Here is a 25,937-nt window from a genome sequence, read left to right as displayed (position 1 = left end):
TCAGCTGCCAGGAGTCGAGGCAACGTCTTTAAACAGACAAGATTTAATTTTTTCTCTTTTGTTTCTTCCTCTCACTTTTTCCTAATTAAGGATAGCTTAATTTATTCGTTTATCTAACGGGGCCATAGGGGTAAAGATTAGGGGGTTTCAAGTTTATATACAGTAAAAGGGATCCGTAGGTCGACACCATCAACAAAATTTTGTAGAGGGCGCAGACGTCGACAAAACCAGCGTGACCTTGCGTTTGGGGGATCTAACTAGTAAATTTCAAGTATGTGAGGACCTTATAGAAGAGCTTGGTGTTGAGAGCGAAAAGGTGATTAAAGTGCAGGATTGGTCAGAACTCAGCACACGGTATTACCAGGTAGCCAGCGACATTGCAAGGTTAAACGCACGCGATGGGAGGAATAACGCTTCTTTGGCAGGACAGGAAGGAGGAATGGGCTCGTCAACCTTCATCGAACAGCAGCGTCTTTTGAAACTCCCAGTAGCAGAACTTTCTAAATTTAGTGGGGGGCACGAAGAGTGGCTATCGTATAAAAATTCCTTTTTAAGCATGATCGACTCTCGGACTGACATCGATAACCTAGTTAAGTTCATGTACCTACGTAACACGTTGCAGGGAGATGCGTTAAGTAAAGTGGCGATTTATACCATAAGCGCGGGAAACTACAGCAAGGCCTGGAAGACTTTGACGGAGTCCTACGAAAGACAGCACATTCTCGTCTCGAAACACCTTGATGCCATTTAAGAGATCGTCCCACTTGTGTCCTCAACATCTAGAGACATCTCTAAGATGGTTGATGAGGTGAAAAAACACTTGAACACCCTCCAATCTCTGGGCGTTGAAGAACCCTCTCGTATGGTAGTACGTTTGCTCGAAAGGGCCTTACCGCCCTCTATTAGACAGAAATGGGATGATTCTTTGACCCTAAATGAACTGCCCACCCTCGATCAGTTCTATAAATTCATCGACGGAGTAGTGTCTAGGTTATGCACCATGGAAACCGATGTTACCAGAGGAAGTGAGGCCGCAAGAGAAGGTTCAGTCATTAAGCCCAACGTCGAACTAGAAAAGCTAGAAAGGTCCAAGATGGGACACGCGTTTTTGTTACTTCTTCTGAACAAACTAGTTGTCCCCAATGTAGCCAAGCTCATTCCTTATACCGTTGTCCGGGATTTAATAACTTGTCCAGTCAAAGACGATGGGACTTTGTCAGAGCTCATCGACTGTGCTTTAACTGTTTGCGGTCTCACCCCAGCAAATGCGTACTTGGCCACTGCAAGCGTTGCGACCGATATCATAATACTCTTTTGCACTCAGATTCAAAGGGTACAAACTCTCAGAAATCTGACGAAGGTACTAAAAATTTTTAATCCTCAACGTGACTAGATTTCGAAGTGTTCAGTGCAGTTTCTAGGTCTCTTACTTCCCACCCATTGATGAGCGCAGTTGTGTTGGTTAGGACTAACAGAGATCAGTTTTTAGAAGGGCGCGCCCTATTAGACACATGCTCTACAAATCATTTTATAACAGAAAGGTTTGCTCGAAAGCTCCAGTTTTAGACACAAACATGCGAAACCTCGATTAAGGGATTTGGGGGAATCGGGTCCACATCTATGGGGAGCGTTGAAATTGTTATTCAGTCTCGCATCAACAAGTTCCAAAAGACGTTAAACTGCCTTATCGTCCCTAATATAACTAGTGCTATTCCTAATGAGCCCTTTCCTCGAGAAGCAATCGACATACCTAATGGGATTCGATTAGCTGACCCATAGTTCCATGTTCCACGTTCCGTTGACATCCTCATAGGCTCAGGCGAAACACTCTCATTCCTACCCATCGGGCAACTTCATCTGTCAAGAAATAATTGCGATTTGTATTTACAAAAAACTCAGCTAGGGTGGGTAATAGTAGGAGGCAGTAAGTCAAATCCAGAGGGCGTTGCTACATGTAATTCGGTAGAATTGAACGAACGGCTCGCGAAATTTTGGGAATTGAAGGAATTTAGTAGTCAGTCAGTTTCTACCACGGAGGAAAGCGCATGCGAGAATCATTATGTACAGAATACCAGACGGGATGATAGTGGTAGGTATATCGTTAGACTGCCTTTTAAATCACCAAATCCAGAATTAGGGGATTCTCGTTCCAAAGCCTTCCGGCTACTGCAAGCTATGAGACATCGATTTAAGGGTAATCCTAACCTCAAAGTAGAATATACAAAGGTTATGCAGGAATATGTAGACTCAAATCACATGACACTGATAGAGGATAAGGGTGCCGGGGGATATTGTATCCCCTATCACGCCGTTGTCAAACCATTTAGTACCACAACGAAAACCCGAGTAGTTTTCAATACATCTTCCAAGACCGATAAAAATCTTTCGCTGAATGACATGCTCATGGTCGGGCCTACAATTCAACCAAAACTCTTCAACCACCTCCTCAGGTTTCGCACTCATACTTACGTCGTTACTGCAGACATAGAAAAGATGTATAGACAGATTTTAGTAGATCCCCAGGACCGGCCCTACCAACGAATTCTATGGGTACATCAGGGTAGAATTAGGACTTACGAGCTGAACACGGTTACCTTTGGAGTATCATCCGCTCCCTTTCTAGCTATTGGGACGATTCATCAGTTAGCAGAGGATAAAAAGGCAAATTTCCCTAGGGCTAGTGTTATCTTGAAGCGGGATTTTTATGTAGATGATCTACTTACTGGGGCAAATTCTTTACAGAAGGTTCTACAGATTCGGGATGAGTTAATTCAATTTTTAGCTAGCGGGGGGTTTCCTATTAGAAAATGGGCTTCAAATCACGCTCATGCACTTGACGATTTAAAGGGGAGGGTCTTTAAAATGGATAGCTTATATGAGGGGGATCCGATAGTTAAAACCTTAGGTATATCTTGGGACTCCCAATTAGATTGTTTTTCATATGTAGTTAAATGAATAAAAACGCCAAAAATAGTCACGAAACGAGTCATTCTATCCAAAATCGCAAAGATTTTTGATCCCCTAGGGCTTTTAGGGCCAGTCGTGTTCGCAGCTAAGGTCATCATGCAGGATTGTTGAAAGGCAAAGGTAGGATGGGATGAATCAGTGCCACAAGAACTACACACCAGGTGGCGTTTATTTGCAGAGCAACTAGATCGATTAGAAGAAGTATCGTTCCCTAGACATCTTATTTTACCCGGCGCACTAGCGATTGAGGTGCACGGATTTTGCGACGCAAGCAAGCGAGGATATGGTGCTTGCATATACTTAAAATCATCCGATAAAACCAGCCGAGTCCTCGTTCACTTAGCGTGCGCTAAGTCTCGGGTAGCTCCAGTCAAGCAAACTACCATTCCCCGGCTTGAATTGTGTGGCGCTATGACGCTAGTGAGATTGTTTAGGGAGTTTCGGGAATCATTTGAAGTCTCGTTCCACAAGATCGTGTTTTAGTCCGATTCAGAGATTGTTTTGCAGTGGATTAAAAAGCCTCCACAAGCCCTTAAGGTTTTTGAAGGGAATCGTGTCGCAGAAAACTAAGAGTTGTCGAGTATTGTTAAATGGCGTCATGTCTCCAGCAAAAACAATTTCGCTGATGTTTTTTCTAGGGGTCAAGTTCCAGCCGAGTTCATTAAGAATGATACATGGAGTTCAGGGATGAAATGGCTAGACCAATCAGAGGAAAATTAGCCCGAATCTGCGAGAGACCCCAACTTTAAACTTCCAGGATTAAGGACTCCAACCTGTCTTGCACTCACTGCTAATGAAGTTCTGCCTTCAAAGGTCCCTAGGCCCAACCCTTTGTCACAGGACCCATTAAGTTACAGGCGCTTTTCATCCTATCAGTCGCTACTTAATTCACTTGCGTATTGTTTGCGTTGGCGTTTTTCAGCTGATCGAAACTATGATTCACTCAGGGTGGCCAAGAGATCCAGAGCAAAATGGAGATTATTGAAATCGATCCAACATGAGCAGTTTGAAAAGGAAATTAGGCAAATCGAGAAAACTGGTTCTACAAAAAATACGAAATGAGCAGCGTTCAACCCCTTTATCGATCCCAACGGTTTACTTCGTGTAGATGGCCGGCTTCGCAACGCACAGATTTCTGATAAACAAAAATATCTAATATTGCTACCCTCTTACCACCACGTAACGGATCTCATTATTCGCTAAACTCACCAGTCGTAATTGCATGCAGGAATTCAGAGCACGTTGTATAAAATTCGTCAGAAATTTTGGCTGTTAAATGGAAAAAATCAAGTTAGGAGAATTGTGCGGCATTGCGTCACATGCGTAAAACATCGTCCAGTAGCCTTTCAGGGAAAAATAAGCGATTTACCCCAGGCGCGCGTGTAACAAACTTCGGTCTTCGAACACGTAGGAGTAGATTACTTTGGCCCTAACATCAAGGAAGATCAGTTTAGAAATCGTGTTATTCTTCAAGCTTATGGTTGCGTTTTTATTTGCATGAACACAAAAGCAGTCCACATTGAGATAGCGAGCGATCAGACTACCAAAGGATTTCTAGGTGCGTTCAAATAATTCGTGAGCCGCCGGGGAATTCCATCTCACGTATATTCGGATAACGGGACAAACTTTGTAGGTGCGAATAATCAGTTAAATAAGATTTACGCCTTGATTCAGTCAGAACCCTTTTGCGATGCACTTAGCAGATACACCAAACAACGTAACATTATCTAGCATTTTAACCCACCTCTTTCTCCTCACTTCACCGCATTCAATCACACCATTACCTGCATTAGTCATACGTTTATTACACCAATCACACGTCTATCCCACCATACTCAGTGCATATTGTCATCCCGCTGTCATCACGCCACGTCTCATCCATTCCATCCCGTTTCTCGTTCCGGAATCAGGGTCCTTACCCGAATACGCCACTCACATAACATCACTACTGAGCTGTCACAGGTGGTAGTTAATTTCGACTTTCAGACGTCGGCCCGCTTTCTCCAGCTTTGCGCTGACTCGTGCGACTGTGCAGGGCCCGCCGGTTCGCAGAGGAGATCACTCCTCCCTCATTCACCTTGAACTCACACACACTGGGAGTCGTTACCACCAGGTCCTCCCGCACATCCTCACACATACCCATACCAACACAACATAGGTTTATTATTGGTCCCATTGTTAATGGTGTAATTAGTTTAACTGTTTTTCTTCAATTGCGTTAATTCTGATTCGTTTTTTAATAAATCTGGGTTTTTTATGCCATAGGCTTTTTCCCATTAAAGAGTTGTTCTTAATTGTGTTAACATTCCTCTCCCTTTAATTCTATTTAATTTTTTAATCACTATTTGTTTTTTTTGTAATATTAATTTTTAATTTAACTTAAACCAACCCACTATACAGTACAAGCCCCCCCCCCTATATCTATATCTTATTCCTTTAAATTCGAACCAGGCAATCCATGTGGGATCGGCTGTGTTCACACGCAACATTTTGGTGTCACCTGTGAGGTGTGAAGTTTCACTGCCTTATTACGTACACGTCAATCATCGTCGCTTCCGACGCCGTCGCTCCCAAGGATCAACAACCTGCTTACAGCTGCCAGGAGTCGAGGCAACGTCTTCAAACAGATAAAATTTGATTTTTTTCTCTATTGTTTTTTCCTTTGACTTTTTCCTTATCAAGGATAGCTTCATTTATTCGTTTATCTAACGGGTCCATAGGGGTAAAGATTAAGGGGTTTCAAGTTTATATACAGTAAAAGGGATCCGTAGGTCGACACCATCAACAAAATTTTGTAGAGGGCGCAGACGTCGACAAAACCAGCGCGACCTTGCGTTTGGGGGATCTAACTAGTAAATTTCAAGTATGTGAGGACCTTATAGAAGAGCTTGGTGTTGAGAGCGAAAAGGTAATTAAAGTGCAGGATTGGTCAGAACTCAGCACACGGTATTACCAGGTAGCCAGCGACATTGCAAGGTTAAATGCACGCGATGGGAGGAATAACGCTTCTTTGGCAGGACAGGAAGATGAAATGGGCTTGTCGACCTTCATCAAACAGCAGCGTCTTTTGAAACTCCCAGTAGAAGAACTTTCTAAGTTTAGTGGAAGGCACGAAGAGTGGCGATCGTAAAAAAATTCCTTTTTAAGCATGATCGACTCTCGAACTAATATCGATAACCTAGTTGAATTCATGTACCTACGTAACACATTGCAGGGAGATGCGTTAAGTAAAGTGGCGATTTATGACATAAGCGCGGAAAACTACAGCAGGGCCTGGAAGACTTTGACGGAGTACTACGAAAGAAGGCGCATTCTCGTCTCGAAACGCCTTGATGCCATTTTAGACATCGTCCCACTTGTGTCCCCAACATCTAAAGACATCTGTAAGATGGTTGATGAGGTGAAACAACACTTGAAAAGCGTCCAATCTCTAGGCATTCAAGAACCCTCTCGTATGGTAGCACGTCCTCCCGCACATCCTCACACATACCCATACCAACACAACGTAGGTTTATTATTGGTCCCATTGTTAATGGTATAATTGAATTAACTGTTTTTCTTCAATTGTATTAATTCTGATTTGTATTTCAATAAATCTAGGTTTTTTATGCCATAGGCTTTTTCCCATTAATTAGTTGTTCTTTAGTGTGATAACCTTCCTCTCCCTTTAATTCTATTTAATTTTCCAATTACTATTTGTGTTTTTGTATTATTTTTCTTTAATTAAACTTAAACGAACCCCCTAAACAGTACAACCCCCCCTATATCTATATTTCATTTCTTAGAATTCGAACCAGACAATCCATGTGGGATCGGCTGTGTTCACAAGCAACATAATTTCTAATAACACAAGCGCCTATCACCCTATGACCCGGGGCGCTTACTGGCCACTCAGTTAAATAAATAATTATTAATATAACATAAGCGCCTACCACCCAATGACACGGGGCACTTACTGGCTTCTTTGTTAAATTAATGATTTTTAATAACACAAGCACCTATCACCCAATGACCCGGGGCGCTTACTGGCTACTCTGTTAAATAAAATATTTTTAATAACAAAAAAGCCTATTACTCACTAAAAAGGAGCGCTCACTGGCAACTTGAAAGGATAAATAATTATAAATAACACAAGCGCCTATTACTCAATGACCCAGGGCGCTTACTGGCCACTCTGTTCAATAAATAATTATTAGAATATCATAAGCGCCTATCACCTTATAACCCGGGGCCATTACTGGCTACTCTGTTGCATAAATTATTATTAAAATAACATAAGCGCCTACCACCCATTGACACAGGGCACTTACTGGCTACTTTGTTAAATTGATGATTCTTAATAACACGAGTAACTATCACCTGATGGCAAGGGGCGCTTACTGGCAACTCGAATGGATAAATAATTATTACAAACACAAGTGCCTATCACCCAATGACCCAGTGTGCTTACTGGCCACTCTGCTAAATAAATAATTTCTAATAGCACAAGTGCCTATCACCCAAAGACCCAGGGCGCTAACTGGCAACTCGGACATAAATGATTATTAATGACACTAGCGCCTGTCACCCAATTACCCGAGGCGCTAACTAGCGACTCTGTTAAACAAATAATTTGTAATAACACAAGCGCCTATCACCTTAGGACCCTGGGCGCTTACTGGCCACTCTGTTCATTGAATTATTAATAAAATAACACAAGCGCCTATCACCTTTTGACCGCTCCCGCTTACTGGCTACTCTGTAAAATAAATAATAATTAAAATAACAAAAGCAACTATTACCTAGTGACACAGAAGACTTACTTAATACTCTGATAAATTAGTGAATTTTATTAACACGAGCGCCTATCACCCGATGACACAAGGCACTTACTAACAACTCATATAGATAAATAATTATTTATAAATATCACCTTATAACCCGGGGCGCTTACTGGCCACATTGTTCAATAAAAAATTATTAGAATAACACAAGCGCTTATTACCTTATAACCCGGTGCCCTTACTGGCTACTCCGTTAAATAAATAATTATTAAAATAACAAAAGTGCCTATCAACCAATGACCCAGAGCACTTACTGGCAACTTTGTTAAATAAATAATTATTGAAATAACACTAGCGCCTATTACCCAATAACCCGGAACGCTTACTGACTTTTCTGTGGAATAAATAGTTTTTAATAACAGAAGTGCCTATCACCCACTAACACGGGGCGCTTACTGGCGATTTATATAGATTAATAATTTTCAGTAACACAAGCGCCTATAACCTTATGACCCGGGGCGCCTACTGGCAACTCTGTTAAATGAATAATTTCTAATAACACAAGCGCTCTCAACTTGGATACATAAATAATTATCAATAACACGAGCTTTCATCACCCGATGACTTGGTGTGCTTACTGGCCACTTTGCTAAATAAATAATACTTAATAACACAAGTGCCTATCACCCAATGACCTGGGGCGCTTACTGACCACTCTGTTATATTAATGTTTATTACAATAACAGAAGCGCTTATCACTTAATAATACGGAGCACTTACTGGCTACTCTGTTCAATAAATAATTGTTAACAACACAAGTTCCTTTAACCTTATAATACGGGGCACTTACTAGCTACTCAATTAAATAAATAATTATTAAAATAACACAAGCGCTTATTACCCAATGACACGGAGCACTTACTGGCTACTTTGTTTAATAAGGGATTTTTAATAACATAAAAGCCTATCACCTAATGACCACGGGCGCATACTGGCCACACCGTTAAATAAATAATTTCTCATAACACAAGCGCATTTTCCCTTATGACCCAGGGCGTACTAGCTACTCTGTTAAATGAATATTTGTTAACAACACGATTTACTTTAACCTCATAATCCGGGGCACTTACTGGCTACTCTGTTAAATAAATAATTTATATTTATACTAGCGCCTATCACCCAATAACACGGGGCGCTTACTGGCAACTTAAATAGATCATTAATTTTTAATAACACAAGCGCCTATCACCTCATGACCTGTGGCACTAACTGGCCGCTCTGTTAAATAAATAATTATTATGATAACTTAAGCGCCTAATACATCATGACCCGCGCTGCTCACTGGCCAACCTGTTGAATAATTAATTTTTAGTAACAAAACGCCTATCACCTCATGACCCAGGAGGCTTACTTGCATCTCTGTTCAATAAATAATTTCGAGAATAACTTAAACGCCTATCGCCTTATGACCCGGGGCGCTTACTAGCCACTCTGTTAAATCAATAAATTTTAATAATACAAGCACCTATCAAGATATGACCCAAGGCTCTTACTAGCTACTCTGTTTAATAAATAATTATTCAAATAACACAAAAGCCTATTACCTTATTACATGAGGCACTTACTGGCTACTTTGTTAAATTTAAGATTTTTGAGAACACAAGTGCTTATCAACCAATGACCTGGGACAATTATCACTAACACTGTTATATAAATAATTTCCAATAACGCAAGCGCCTTCTACCTTATACCTCGGGGCGTACTGGCTACTCTGTAAAATAAATAATTTTCAATAACACAAGCGCCTATCACCTAATAACACGGGGCTTTTACTGCCAACTCGGATGGATAAATAGTTATTAAATACACAAGCGCCTATCACCCAATGACACGAAGCGCTTACTGGCAACTGAAATAGATAAATAATTTTAAATAACACAAGCACTTATCACCTTATGACCTGTGGCACTTACTGGCCACTCTGTTAAATAAATAATTTTTAGTAACACAAGCACCTATAACTTGGATAAACAAATATTTATTGATAATAGGAGCATCCTTTAACCAATGACCCGAAACGCTTACTGGCAACTCTGTTAAATAAATAATTATCAAAATAACATAAAGATCTATCATCCAATGACCCGTACCACTTACTGACTACTCTGTTAAATAAATAATTTTTAATAATACAAGTGCCTATTAAGCAATGACACAGAGCACTTACTAGATACTGTGTTAAAATAATAATTTTTAATAACACAAGCACCTATCACCCAATGATCTGGGGTGTTTATACTGACCACACTGTTAAATAAATAATTTCTAATGACACAAGCGCCTATCACCTTATGACTCAAGGCTTCTACTGGCTACTCTGTAAATTAAATAACTATTTGAATAACACAAAAGCCTATTACCCAATAACATGGGGCACTTACTAGCAACTCGGATGGATAAATAATTATTAATAAGACAGGCGCCTTTAACCTTATGACCCGAGGCGCTTACTGGCCACTCTGTTTAATAAATAATTATTAGAATAACACAAGCGCCTATCACCTTATAACTCAGGGCGCTTACTAGCTATTCTGTTAAATAAATAATTATTAAAATAACACAAACGCCTATCACCCAATGACACGGGCATTTTACTGGCTACTTTGTTAAATTGATGATTTTAATAACACAAGCCCCTATCACCTAATGACCCGAGGCACTTACTGGCCACTTTGTTAAATAAATAATTTCTAATAATACAAGCGACTATAACTGGGATGAATAAATAATGAGTAATAACACGAGCATCCATCACCCGATGACCCAGTGTACTTACTGGCTCATGTGCTAAATAAATAACTTATAATATCACAAGCACGTATCACCAAATGACATGGGGCGCTTACTGGCAATTAGGAAGGATTAATAACTCTTAATAACACAAGCGCCTATCACCTTATGTCCCGGGGCGCTTACTGGCATTTCTGTTTAATAAATGATTATTAGTATAACACAAGTGCCTAACGCCTAATGACCCGGGGCGCTTACTGGCCACATTGTTAAATAAAAAAATTTTAATAATACAAGCGCCTATTACCATATAAGCTAAGGCTCTTACAAGCTTCTTTGTTAACTAAATAATTATTAAAATAAAACAAACGCCTATTACCCTATAACATGGGGCGCTTACTGGCTACTCTGTTAAATAAATAACTTTGAATAACACACACCTTATTACCGTATAACTTGGGGCGCTTATTGCAAATCTAGTGAATAAACAATTATTAATAAATATGTCAAGCACCTTTTTCCTGATAATTCAGAAAAGTAATTTGCAATAATATTATACAATAAAAAGTTAATCGACAACATATGTAAATATATTACAATTTTGATTGATTATTTAGAACGACGAAGATCTTTTTAATAAGCGCTCTTGTAATTACTTGATAATTTATGATTAAACAGTAGCCAGTAAGTTCCCTAGGTCACAAGGTGATAGGCGCTTGTGTTATTAATAATTATTAATCTATTCAAGTTACCAGTAAGTGCCCATTGTCATTAGGTGATAGGCGCTTGTTTTATCAACAATTATTGGTCTATCTGAGTTGTCAGTAAGCGCCTCGGGTTATTAGGTAATAGGCACTAGTGTTTCTAAAAATTATTTATTTAACAGAGTGGCCAGTAAGGACACTTGGTCATTGAGTGATGGACGCTCGTGTTATTAATCATTATTTATTTATTCGAGTTGCTGATAGGCGCCCCGTGTCATTGGGCCATAGGCGCTTGCGTTATTAAAAATTGTTTATTTAACAGAGTTGCCAGTAAGCGTCCCAGATCATTGAGTGATAGGCGCTTGTGTTATTAATAATTTTTTATTTAACAGAGTAGTCAGTAAGTGCCCAGGGTCTTGAGGTGATAGGCGCTTGTGTTATTATATTAATTATTTATTTAACAGAGTGGCCAGTAAGCGCCCCTAGTTAGAAGGTAATAGGCGCTTGTGTTATTAGAAATTATTCACTTAACAGAGTGGCCAGTAATACCCCCGGGTCATAAGGTGATAGGCGCTTCTGTTATTGAAAATTATTTATCGAACAGAGTGGCTAGTAAGCGCCGCGGGTCATGAGGTAATAGGTGCTTGTGTTATTCTAATAATTTATCATTGAACAGAGTTGCCAATAGGCGCCCCGTGACATTGGGTGATAGGCGCTTGTGTTAATATTAATTATTAATCTATTCATGTTGCCTCTAAACACCCCGGTTCATTAGGTGATAGGCGCTTCTGTTATTGAAAATTATTTATCGAACAGAGTGGCTAGTAAGCGCCGCGGGTCATGAGGTGATAGGTGCTTGTGTTATTCTAATAATTTATCATTGAACAAAGTAGCCAATATGTGCCCCGTGACATTGGGTGATAGGCACTTGTGTTAATCATAATTATTGATCCATTTAGGTTGCCTCTAAGCACCCCGGGTCATTGATTGATAGGCGCTTGAGTTATTAAAAATTATTTATTTAACAGATTAGCCAGTAAGCGCTCCGGGTCATGAGGTGATAGGCACTTTTGTTATTGAAAATGATTTATATAACAGAGTGGCCAGTAAGCGCCCTGGGTCATGAAGTGATAGGAGCTTGTGTTATTCTAATAATTAATTATTGAACAGAGTAGCTTATAAGCGCCCCGTGTCATTGGGTGATAGGGGCTTGTGTCATTTTATTAATTAATTATTGTACAGAGTGGCCAGTCAGCACCATGGGTCATAAGGTGATAGCACTTGTATAATTGAAAATTATTTATTTAGAGAAGTGGCCAATAAGTGCGCCGTGTCATTTGGTGAGATGCGCTTGTGTTATTCTTATATTTATTTATTGAACAGAGTGGCCAGTAAGCACCCTGGGTCATAAGGTGATAGGCGCTTGTGTTATTCTAATAATTAATTATTGAACAGAGTAGCTTATAAGCGCCCCGTGTCATTGGGTGATAGGGGCTTGTGTCATTTTATTAATTAATTATTGTACAGAGTGGCCAGTAAGCACCATGGGTCATAAAGTGATAGCACTTGTATAATTAAAAATTATTTATTTAAAGAAGTGGCCAATAAGTGCGCCGTGTCATTTGGTGAGATGCGCTTGTGTTATTTTAATAAATTATTATCAAACAGAGAAGCCAATAAGCACATCGTGTTATTAGGTAATAGGCGCTCGTGTTATTTTAATAATTATTTATTAAACAGAGTGGCCTGTAAGCGCTCTGGGTCATCAGGTAATAGGCGCTTGTGTTATTAAAAATTATTTATTTAACAGAGTGGCCAGTAAGCGCACTGGGTCATTGGGTGATAGGCGCTCGTGTTATTTTAATAATTATCTATTAAACAGAGTGGCCAGTAAGCGCCCCGGGTCATAAGGTGATAGGCGCTTGTGTGATTGAAAATTATTTATTTAACAGAGTGGCCAGTAAGCGCTCTGGATTATAAGGAGATAGGCGCTGGTGTTATTTTATTAATTATTTATCTATTCGAGTTGCCAGTAAGCGCTCTGGGTCATAAGGTGATAGTCGCTTGTGTGATTAAAAATTATTTATGTATCAGAGTGGCCAGTAAGCGCCCTGGGTCATAAGATGATAGGCGCTGGTGTTATTTTAATAATTATTTATTTATCTGAGTTGCCAGTAAGCGCCCTGGGTCATTGGGTGATATGCGCTTGTGTTATTAAAAATGATTTATTTAACAGAGTGGCCAGTAAGCACACTGGGTCATCAGGTGATGGATGCTCGTGTTATTGGACCTCATTTTAATCTCGCGCGTCGCCTTTGGTACTATTTTTTTTTGATCTAGTGATTTTCTACGTCAGATAGGTTGGGTCCTAGAGAATTCCTAAGTCTGGCCGGAACTATATTTCAACACTGAGTTAAACGCTGATTTGAACTCGTGTGACTTGATCTTTGAGTCAAGGCAGCCTGTACACTTGTGCAGTAGGAGTTCAAAGCGATTTGAACTTCTGTAGCCTCGTAACTGGGCTTTGTACGTTCAAAAGTTTTTTTTATGTATGATGGAAAATGGAAGAAAAATTCCTTGTCTCCGCAATTTCAGCTTAGTTTATGATTCTCAGTACATTTTTTTTCTAAAAACAAATAACATTTATTTATTTCAGCGGGGCCTTTAGTGTATAAAAAAAGTTATAATCAACAGAATGCGCGACTTCGGCCCTTGCTTGACAAGCGAATGCTGGAAAATAGGAGGAAAATTACTTGTCCTTCTAAATTTTTTTTTATTTCTATTTTCTAGGGTATTGTTCATGTAAAAATAATTAATTTTGTTCAGTTTCAACGGGGCCTTAAGCGTATATAAAAAAATATAATCAGCAAAAGTCGAGATTACGGTCCTTGCTTGCCAAGCGTACACAGAAAAAATTTTGGTACTTAAACAGCCTAGGTGATTGTACTGTTTGTGTTCAACCACCTCTTTGAGGTATAACAGTCCTGAGCTTGACATTATACAGGCAGAAGATTGCACTGTATGCGTTCAATACAGCATTAAACGGCAATGCATCAATCGTTGGCGCCACCTAACTCTGAAGGTAGAAGCTTTCTACAGTTCAGTTGTAGCAGAGATTAGTAGAGAGATTGCTGACTGCAATGCTACGGCGCGAGTTCACTTTTGGCCATTGTTTCGAGCGCCCCGTTGCGGCCAAGCGGTCGAACCAGGCACACATATTTTTTTTTTTATTTGAAAAGCGTGGAGGGGGTATACCGAGTGTATGCCTACGGATTCGCGTGGAAATGGGCATGTAGGCACATACTTTGGAGACGCGTGTAAGGGGTATACTGAATATGTGCCTACGGAGAGAGGAGTGGTGCATAGAAATGCCGACTACAGCTATATACTAACTTCTTAAATAAGGTCTTAGAAATTAAGGGGAAATAGAAGAGAAAAAAAAATTTCACATCTAATGTTTATAAAATAAAAAACCTATTCTTTCATTTAACAATTCTCTATAACATATGAAAGCTTAAGAGAGGCTAGCCATATTATTTTTCGAAAATAAAATTATACAAATAAATGTTTAAGCAACTGGAAGCTCAGACTATCAAGGCATTTATTTTTTAGTTCTTCTTATACTTTGGATTTTCGTTTAGTACTGCGTATCAAAGTACGTTGAAAAAAATATTTAGCTTGAAATATTTTTTGAGGTTGATAGTATGGCTATAAGCACCTTAAATATAAATTATTGTTTTTACTTATAATCGCTATGAACTGTAGGCCAAGCTCCGGAGGGTATCAATGAACATATGTGACTTTAGGTTATATGAGGTCCGAAGTTTGAATAGCTGAGATGGCTAGGGCTTATGCCTTCGACGACATATTTTGGCGATTAGGGGTTCAATTCTGATTGCCATTGGATTTTTTTTTTTTTTTTAAATATAATTCAGTATTCTATTTCAATTTCTTATTGCAACTTTCATTTTAATCCCCACACAGCCGGGGGAGCTAACTGGTTGCTAACTTAACTTACTATAAATAAAATAATAACGCAGGCGCCTATCTTCTTACAACCAGGGGAGCTTACTGGTTGCTATAATTATTTATGATTAATAAAATAATACCGCAAGCGCCTACCACCACACAATCAGGGTAGCTTACTTGTTGCTTCAATTATTTATGATTAATAAAATTATACTGCAAGCGCCTATCCCCACACAACCAGGGGCACTTAGTAGTTGCTTACTTAATTTACTATAAATAAAATAATAACGCAAGCGCCTATCCCCATACAACCGGGGGCACTTACTGGTTGCTTACTTAAATTACTATAAATAAAATAATAACACTGGCGCCCATCCCCTTACAACCAGGGGCACTTACTGGTCGCTCACTTGAACTACTATAAATAAAATAATAACGCAAGCGCCAATGCCCACACAACCGTGGGAGCTTACTGTTTGCTAACTTAATTTACAATAAATAAAATAATAATGCACGTGCCTATCCCCACACAACCAGGGGTGGCTACTGGTCACTATAATTATATAAAATCGATTAAATAATTCAAGCCTCTCGGGTCATGTAGGGGTTAGCGTTCACATTATTCTATTTATTGTAAATAATTAAAGCGACCAGTAGGCGCCCTGGGTCATGTTGCAATAAGCTCCTGCATTATAATTTAATTTATAGTAAATTAAGTAAGCGACCAGTAAGTGCCCCTGGTTGTGTTGGGATAGGCGCTTGCGTTATTATTTTATACATAGTATTTTAAGTAAGCGACCAGTAAGTGCTCCTGGTTGTGTGGGGATAGGCGCTTGCGTTATTATTTTATTTATAGTAATTTAAGTAAGCGAGCAGTAAGTGCCCCTGTTTGTAAGGGGATAGGCGCCTGTGTTATTATTTTACTTATAGTAATGTAAGTAAGTGACCAGTTAGTGCCCCCGGTTGTGTGGGGATAGGCGCTTGCGTTATTATTTTATTTATAGTAATTTAAGTAAGTGACCAGGAAGTGCCCCTGGTTGTGTGAGGATAGGCGCTTGCGTTATTGTTTTATTAATCATAAATAATTAAAGCATCTAGTAAGTGCCTTGGTTTATGTGGGAATTGGCGCTTGCTTTGTTATTAAATAAATTTCATCATTTATTTAAACTCATAAGGCTGCTTATTGACCCATTGGGTTATTGGGTTAAATAGCTTGGGATTAGTTTATAAAGTTATTGTGCATGTAATTGTGTCGAGTTTTCTGGGTATTTGCACCACATAGCCAATTTGAATTTCCCACAATTTTTTCCAGTTACATTTGGGGAGAACCACTGGCCTCTTCCCCTTTGCCATTCATCTTTTGCATTTTTTTCACTAGAATCTGTAGCTATATATAGGTCCTAGTGACAAAAATGCAAAATCATATCCTCCTTACCCAACACTGGCTACGGCGCGAGTTCACTTTTGGCCATTGTTTCGAGCGCCCCGTTGCGGCCAAGCGGTCGAACCAGGCACACATATTTTTTTTTTATTTGAGAAGCGTGGAGGGGGTATACCGAGTGTGTGCCTACGGATTCGCGTGGAAATGGGCATGTAGGCACATACTTTGGAGACGCGTGGAAGGGGTATACTGAATATGTGCCTACGGAGAGAGGAGTGGTGCATGGAAATGCCGACTACAGCTATATACTAACTTCTTAAATAAGGTCTTAGAAATTAAGGGTAAATAGAAGAGAAAAAAAAATTTCACATCTAATGTTTATAAAATAAAAAACCTATTCCTTCATTTAACAATTCTCTATAACATATGAAAGCTTAAGAGAGGCTAGCCATATTATTTTTCGAAAATTAAATTATACAAATAAATGTTTAAGCAACTGGAAGCTCAGACCTTCAAGGCATTTATTTTTTAGTTCTTCTTATACTTTGAATTTTCGTTTAGTACTGCGTATCAAAGTACGTTGAAAAAAATATTTAGCTTGAAATATTTTTCGAGGTTAATAGTATGGCTATAAGCACCTTAAATACAAATTATTGTTTTTACTTATAATCCCTATGAACTGTAGGCCAAGCTCCGGACGGTATCAATGAACATATGTGACTTTAGGTTATATGAGGTCCGAAGTTTGAATAGCTGAGATGGCTAGGGCTTATGCCTTTGACGACATATTTTGGCGATTAGGGGTTCAATTCTGATTGCCATTGGATTTTTTTTTTTTTTAAATATAATTCAGTATTCTATTTCAATTTCTTATTGCAACTTTCATTTTAATTTATGAATATTGTCAACACTTTTTTTTCGGGCACGTTAAAAAAATTATATTTTTAATACTGTGTCACGTACACAGAATCCTACGCAACAACTGACTATTAAATAATTTATTACGTTAATAGTTATAGCTGGCAAGGCTAATTCATAATTTTAAAGGTAATAATTTGAATGATAGTAACATTGATAACTAACTAAATACTTGGTAGATCATACAAATCCTTATGTGCGTATTCGTATGCTTGCATGTGTGTAATCTCAGACTTTTTGACCGATGTCAATGATCCAGGACTCAGAAGGATTACTTTTTCATATTGTTACGATGGCTTGGGAAATACACTCGTCATAGTTTTTTAAGGTTGTCATACCTCTTGACGATTTCTTGATTTTTTTAAGCAGATTGTTGTATTATTCAGGTGAAAAAAATTATTCTTACACATATTTTAGTTTTACTTAAAAAAAATTCAAACAATTACATTTTTTTTAATCTCTCCATACGTTATACAGTTTCCTTTTGAACAATAAAACAATTTTTTTTCTTTCGATTCATGCATTTAAGATTAGTATTTCAATAAGATTGATAGAACAATTCCCTAATTTGTAATTTTAATCAAATTCTTAACAAGATCTTATTTCATACAGTACGAGAAAACTACATTTTCTATTTTTCGCACACTCCATAAGAGTTTTTTTTATAGGATAATTTTACTTTTATGTGATAAATATTGTGATTTCATTGACAGGTTTTACACATCTGAGCTTATAATTTATATATGTACATTTTAATACTTACTGTAGCTAAAAAAAATAAATGTAGTTTGGTTTGTTCTTAAATATCTTATACGATTGTTTCATTAAAAAAAATTTTAGATTGCAATAAATGACTAAAACTTTTAATTTGCTACTCAACATAATTTAATATTGTTGAATAAATTTCTACCTGCAGAGAAAATACTGAAACATTTAACGATAGCTTTTTAGAGTGTCAGAAAACTGAGTGGATTTTTGAAGATTTTGCACTACAAATTTGTTTATTTAAAGTAAGGCCCGCTTTTTATTCATAATTTAGGATGTGGTTCAATTTTTTTTTTAGGTGTTACAATTTCTTGAATCGCTGAATAATATCGGTGGGTCAGAGCAAGAAAGTCTTTTTAGAGTAGAAGACATGAAAGAGCTTATTTAAATCAAGAGGAAAAAAAGGGTTTCTTTGAGTAAATTTTTTTTCCTTCAACTCAAGTTGGCAATAGAAGTATGTATGTTTAAATGCATGAATTAACTAAGCATTACTTAATAACACTGTGGTCAATCTCTATGTAACATAGGTCACTTACTGGCCACGCTGTTGAATAATTAATACAACATTTATTAATACTAGAAAAGCGTATTACAACATGATACGGAGTATGTACGATCTACTATATCAATACAAATAATTGCTTCATTTATGTGATTATACGCCAGAAAGCACTCTGCTTTTACTATGTATTTCTCAATAGCTTCCAATGACTCATTAATCAAAAATTTTAATTTTTTTATACAAATTTCTATAATAAAAAAAAAGAATCTCAGCTCATTGTTTCACATAATTTCTTTCATTAGAGGGTACCAAACTACATTTATTTTTTTTAGCTACAGTAAGTATTAAAATGTACATGTATAAATCACAAGCTCAGATGTGTAAAACTTGTCAATGAAATCATAATATTTATCACATTAAAGTAAAATTATACTATAAAAAAAACTCTTATGGAGTGTGCGAAAATAGAAAATGTAGTTTTCTCGTACTGTATGAAATAAGATCTTGTTAAGAATTTAATTAAAATTACAAATTAGGGAATTGTTCTATCAATCTTATTGAAATACTAATCTTAAATGCACGAATCGAAAGAAAAAAAATTGTTTTATTGTTCAAAAGGAAACTGTATAACGTATGGAGAGATTAAAAAAAAATGTAATTGTTTGAATTTTTCCTAAGTAAAACTAAAATATGTGTAAGAATAATTTTTTTCACCTGAATAATACAACAATCTGCTTAAAAAAATCAAGAAATCGTCAAGAGGTATGACAACCTTAAAAAACTATGACGAGTGTATTTCCCAAGCCATCGTAACAATATGAAAAAGTAATCCTTCTGAGTCCTGGATCATTGACATCGGTCAAAAAGTCTGAGATTACACACATGCAAGCATACGAATACGCACATAAGGATTTATATGATCTACCAAGTATTTAGTTAGTTATCAATGTTACTATCATTCAAATTATTACCTTTAAAATTATGAATTAGCCTTGCCAGCTATAACTATTAACGTAATAAATTATTTAATAGTCAGTTGTTGCGTAGGATTCAGTGTACGTGACACAGTATTAAAAATATAATTTTTTCAACGTGCCCGAAAAAAAAGTGTTGACAATATTCATAAATTATAATGAAAACTGCAATAAGAAATTTAAATAGAACACTGAATTATATTTAAAAAAAAAAAAATCCAATGGCAATCAGAATTGAACCCCTAATCGCCAAAATATGTCGTCAAAGGCATAAGCCCTAGCCATCTCAGCTATTCAAACTTCGGACCTCATATAACCTAAAGTCACATATGTTCATTGATACCGTCCGGAGCTTGGCCTACAGTTCATAGGGATTATAAGTAAAAACAATAATTTATATTTAAGGTGCTTATAGCCATACTATCAACCTCAAAAAATATTTCAAGCTAAATATTTTTTTCAACGTACTTTGATACGCAGTACTAAACGAAAATCCAAAGTATAAGAAGAACTAAAAAATAAATGCCTTGAAGGTCTGAGCTTCCAGTTGCTTAAACATTTATTTGTATAATTTAATTTTCGAAAAATAATATGGCTAGCCTCTCTTAAGCTTTCATATGTTATAGAGAATTGTTAAATGAAAGAATAGGTTTTTTATTTTATAAATATTAGATGTGAAATTTTTTTTTCTCTTCTATTTCCCCTTAATTTCTAAGACCTTATTTAAGAAGTTAGTATATAGCTGTAGTCGGCATTTCCATGCACCACTCCTCTCTCCGTAGGCACATATTCAGTATACCCCTTCCACGCGTCTCCAAAGTATGTGCCTACATGCCCATTTCCACGCGAATCCGTAGGCACACACTCGGTATACCCCCTCCACGCTTCTTAAATAAAAAAAAAAATATGTGTGCCTGGTTCGACCGCTTGGCCGCAACGGGGCGCTTGAAACAATGGCCAAAAGTGAACTCACGCCGTAGCCAGTGTTGGGTAAGGAGGATATGATTTTGCATTTTTATCACTAGGACCTATATATAGCTACAGATTCTAGTGAAAAAAATGCAAAAGCTGAATGGCAGAGGGAAGGAGGCCAGTGGTTCTCCCCAAATGTAACTGGAAAAAATTGTGGGAAATTCAAATTGGCTATGTGGTGCAAATACCCAGAAAACTCGACACAATTACATGCACAATAACTTTATGAACTAATCCCAAGCTATATAACCCAATAACCCAATGGGTCAATAAGCAGCCTCATGAGTTTAAATAAATGATGAAATTTATTTAATAACAAAGCAAGCGCCAATTCCCACATAAACCAAGGCACTTACTAGATGCTTTAATTATTTATGATTAATAAAACAATAACGCAAGTGCCTATCCTCACACAACCAGGGGCACTTCCTGGTCACTTACTTAAATTACTATAAATAAAATAATAACGCAAGCGCCTATCCCCACACAACCGGGGGCACTAACTGGTCACTTACTTACATTACTATAAGTAAAATAATAACACAGGCGCCTATCCCCTTACAAACAGGGGCACTTACTGCTCGCTTACTTGAATTACTATAAATAAAATAATAACGCAAGCACCTATCCCCTTACAACCAGGGGAGCTTACTGGTCACTTACTTAAATTACTATAAATAAAATAATAACGCAAGCGCCTATCCCCTTACAACTTGGGGCACTTACTGGTTGCTTACTTAATTTACCATAAATAAATTAATACCGCATGCACTTATCCCTACACAGCCGGGAAAGCTTATTGGTTGCTTTAATTATTTATGATTAATAAAATAATACCGCAAGTGCCTATCCCCACACAACCAGGAGCACTCACTGGTCGCTTACTTAAATTACTATAAATAAAATAATAACGCAAGCGCCTATCCCAACACAACCAGGGGCACTTACTGGTCGCTTACTTAATTTACTATAAATAAAATTATAATGCAGGAGCTTATTCCAACATGACCCAGGGCGCCTACTGGTCGCTTTAATTATTTACAATAAATAGAATAATGTGAACGCTAACCCCTACATGACCCGAGAGGCCTGAATTATTTAATCGATTTTATATAATTATAGTGACCAGTAGCCTCCCTGGTTGTGTGGGGATAGGCACGTGCATTATTATTTTATTTATAGTAAATTAAGTTAGCAAACAGTAAGCTCCCACGGTTGTGTGGGCATTGGCGCTTGCGTTATTATTTTATTTATAGTAATTCAAGTGAGCGACCAGTAAGTGCCCCTGGTTGTAAGGGGATGGGCGCCTGTGTTATTATTTTATTTATAGTAATTTAAGTAAGCAACCAGTAAGTGCCCCCGGTTGTATGGGGATAGGCGCTTGCGTTATTATTTTATTTATAGTAAATTAAGTAAGCAACCACTAAGTGCCCCTGGTTGTGTGGGGATAGGCGCTTGCAGTATAATTTTATTAATCATAAATAATTGAAGCAACAAGTAAGCTACCCTGATTGTGTGGTGATAGGCGCTTGCGGTATTATTTTATTAATCATAAATAATTATAGCAACCAGTAAGCTCCCCTGGTTGTAAGAAGATAGGCGCCTGCGTTATTATTTTATTTATAGTAAGTTAAGTTAGCAACCAGTTAGCTCCCCCGGCTGTGTGGGGATAGGCGCTTGCGGTATTATTTTATCAATCATAAATAATTAAAGCAACCAGTAAGCTCCTCTGGTTGTAAGAAGATAGGCGCTTGCGTTATTATTTCATTTCTAGTAATTTAAGTAAGCAACCAGTAAGTGCCGCTGGTTGTGTGGGGATAGGCGCTTGCGGTATTATTTTATCAATCATATATAATTAAAGCAACCAGTAAGCTCCTCTGGTTGTAAGGGGATAGGCACTTGCGTCATTATTTTATGTATAGTAATTTAAGTAAGCGACCAGTAAGTGCCTCTGGTTGTGTGGGTATAGGCGCTTGCGTTATTATTTTATTAATCATAAATAATTAAAGCAACTAGTAAGTGCCTTGGGTCGTGTGGGGATTGGCGCTTGCTTTGTTAATTGATAAATTTTATCATGTATTCAAACTCATGAGGCTGCTTATTGGCCCATTGGGTTAAATAGTTTGGGATTAGTTTATCAAGTTATTGTGCATGTAATTGCGTCGAGTTGTGTGGGTATTCGCACCACATAGCCAATTTTAATTTTCCACAATTTTGCCAGTCACATTTGGGGAGAACCACTGGCCTCCTCCCCCCTCCTATTCAGCTTTTGCATTTTTCTCACTAGGACTTGTAGCTATATATAGGTCCTAGTGATAGAAATGCAAATTCATATCCTTCTCACCCAACACTGGCCGTAGCATTGCAGTCAGCAATCCCTCTACTAATCTCTGGTGGTAGCACTGAACGTTCAGAAGCTAAAGAGAGGGAGCGCACGAGCTCGAGTCATAGGACCATTCCGGCACATTGGAAGGGCTCGGCTTCTTTGTACGTATAGGTATACAAAAAAGCCTGCCTGTATAAAGTCGAGCTCAGGACTGTTATACCTCAAAGAGGTGGTTGAACACAAACAGTCCAATCACCTAGGCTGTTTAAGTACCAAAATTTTTTTTGTGTATGGTGGAAAATTGAAAGGAAATTCCTTGTCCATCTTAGATCATTCTTTTTTTTGAATTTCAGCTTATTGTTTATTTAAAAATAAACACTGTCTTTTAATTTTAGCGGGGCCTTTGCAGGATATTCATATATGTGTCTACCTATTTTTATAGCAGCTTGTATAGTTTTTCAATTATTTGTTAGGTCATTTTTGTCAGGGTTTAAAACAGCTTTAATATCATTTTTTAAGCCTGTCCTACAATCTTTGAGGTTGTTTCCATTGTTAATAAATATTTTTGGACAGATTTAGTTACTAAAAAAGTGTTTACTCAACTTCTCTAATTTCGTCCCCGGAATGATCCGAACTTCAGTGTCATTATTAACCTCAGTGTTTGTACATGCATGAATTATTAAAATTATGTAGGTAGCCGATACGCATTCGTCCGGATGTGTTGGAAAGCACACTGAAGCAACCTATACCAGAGCGATCCCGAAAGGCTTTAATTTACACATTTGTATTTGAAATACAACAGTTTTACATATTTTGTAATACAATTACATTTTATCAAGGTATTTGAAATAATTAAGTGAAATACAAATATATTTAAGCAAATCATTTCAAATCCTTTATTAAATACAGTCAACTGTATTTACATACATATAACGTTATATCTCGAAGAATGTATTTCAAATGCATATGTATTTAGTACAATTTATTTAAAACAAAGTATTTGAACTACTTTCTATTTAAATATTGTATTTAATATTTGTTGTATTTAAATACAAATTCATTTAAAATACTAACATATTTGATGTTTTCATTTGAAACAAAATAGTTCAACTACCATATTTTAAATATAAGTTGTACATATTCTTTGAAACAATTTTAATAATTGAAATATTTTATTTGAAATAAAGTATTTCTGTAAGTATTGTGATTGAATTACTATTCTGAGTACAACTATAAATGAAGTATTCAGTTAAGATATTTTATTAAAATAATGTAATTTAAGTTTTTGACAACTTGAAATCAAGCTGAAATAAAAAAGTATTTCAGAGTATTTCAACTGTCAAATACTGCACATCTCTGACCATTATACATTAAATATTTCTTATCTCGAAATTTTGAATAAGACCTAAAGAAAGTAAAATTCTAGATTCTAGATCGATAGAAAATTTCCCGCTCTTTTTACATGCTGATATTTTTTTTTAAGCCTATTTATTACCGTATATGAGATATTGGCGAAAAAGCTTTAAAACCCATTTTAAGGGTAAATGATGAAGATTTTACATTTTCAGCCGTTTTTTATGTAATTTACAAGTTTTATTACGTATAATATACGAACATTAACCCTTTTGAACAAAATGAACTTTCAGATTCATTGAATTTTCATCAGTCTATAAGTCTCAGATTTTTTTCACTATATCAACATCTTTACTTCTTACGCTTTACGCCCTTCCATAACAAATATTAAATATAAAAATAAACTGACTGTAAAAATAATACTAACCTAGATTTGGGTACAGTACATTGGACTTGTAAATAGTTATTTTCATTAAGTGCATTTGTAAATTTTGTGTTTTCCGTCATTTTAATTGCGTTACTTTCTGAGTGATCTGTTTTTGTCTTTACTAATTGCTTCCAAGTGTTACAGAATCTTGTAATAAGTGTAAACTATTTTTTATGTGAATAATCGATAAATATTTTTGTTGAAATTTTCTTAGTATAGTAGAACCACGAGCATGACTAGTTTTTTGAATTGGCATTAATAATTCATTAGAGTTTCAATCCACACTGGAATCAGAAGCTTCTAATAACTTCTTCATTGTTGGGAATAGACTCAGAGCTTAGGGCGCATACAGCAGATTGCCGTAAGGAATCGTTTGTGACACGAGGTGTAAGTAAAGAGATGGTTCTACACTAATCAAAGGTGTAGTACACCGTACACGTAACTACACACATGACATTGTAGTACGCATGCAGGATGCGCCTATATAGGTATACTTAATAACGCATTAAGTGAACTCAGTTTGGATTCACTTTTTTTTCTTAAAAAACTTTGTTTCTACAATACATAAATGTTGTAAATGCTGTTGCAATATTCATTTGCTACTTCTACATTGTATTATATTATTTCGGAGACTAGGCTCCCAATAATTGCTTGTATAAACTTGTTTAGTGGAAATAAAACTTCGTTATCCATTCATCCAAACGAACAGTATATTTATGACCAGTATGGTGACATCAAATTTTCTTACAAGCAAAACTAACACTCACTAGCAGTATATGTTTCAATTTTTTTCCTAATTTCTCAAAAATATATTTTCAAATGCAATGACTAGCTAATTACTGTTGTCAACAAAAGCATAGATAATGATACTACATCTATATTTCAAGACATTTCAAGACGTAAGTATTTTTTAAATACTACTATATAAAGTCATTAAACCTATTAAGGATGTAATACATTTATACTATTGAGACTATATATATTGTACTCATGTGAAAGTGTGTGGGGTATTCAGCCAGAAATAGCTAGCGTAAGCGGGAATAAATCCCTAGTCAACTCTATGTGCCTAACTATGTACTGCACTATATTCAGTGCTTGTTCGACCGCATAGAGATAATATAATAGA

At 36.9% G+C, this 25,937-nt stretch overlaps 1 protein-coding gene across 1 annotated transcript in view; it reads right to left on the bottom strand.

The window, feature by feature from the left end:
* Positions 1–25,128, bottom strand: part of Agps (alkyldihydroxyacetonephosphate synthase) — a 484,483-nt gene extending 459,355 nt beyond the window's left edge. Inside the window, exon 1 of the mRNA XM_089593784.1 lies at positions 24,812–25,128. Coding sequence (XP_089449910.1) covers positions 24,812–24,891 — 80 coding nt within the window. The 5' untranslated portion in view covers positions 24,892–25,128. The remainder of the gene's footprint in view (positions 1–24,811) is intronic.
* Between the last annotated feature and the right edge of the window lie 809 nt (positions 25,129–25,937).

Source organism: Copidosoma floridanum, unplaced genomic scaffold, assembly GCF_036245765.1.
Source record: "Copidosoma floridanum isolate Cflo_tuat_1 unplaced genomic scaffold, Cflo_Japanese_pri ptg000020l, whole genome shotgun sequence".
Taxonomy (NCBI): domain Eukaryota; kingdom Metazoa; phylum Arthropoda; class Insecta; order Hymenoptera; family Encyrtidae; genus Copidosoma; species Copidosoma floridanum.
This window is presented reverse-complemented; position numbering and strand designations above follow the sequence as displayed.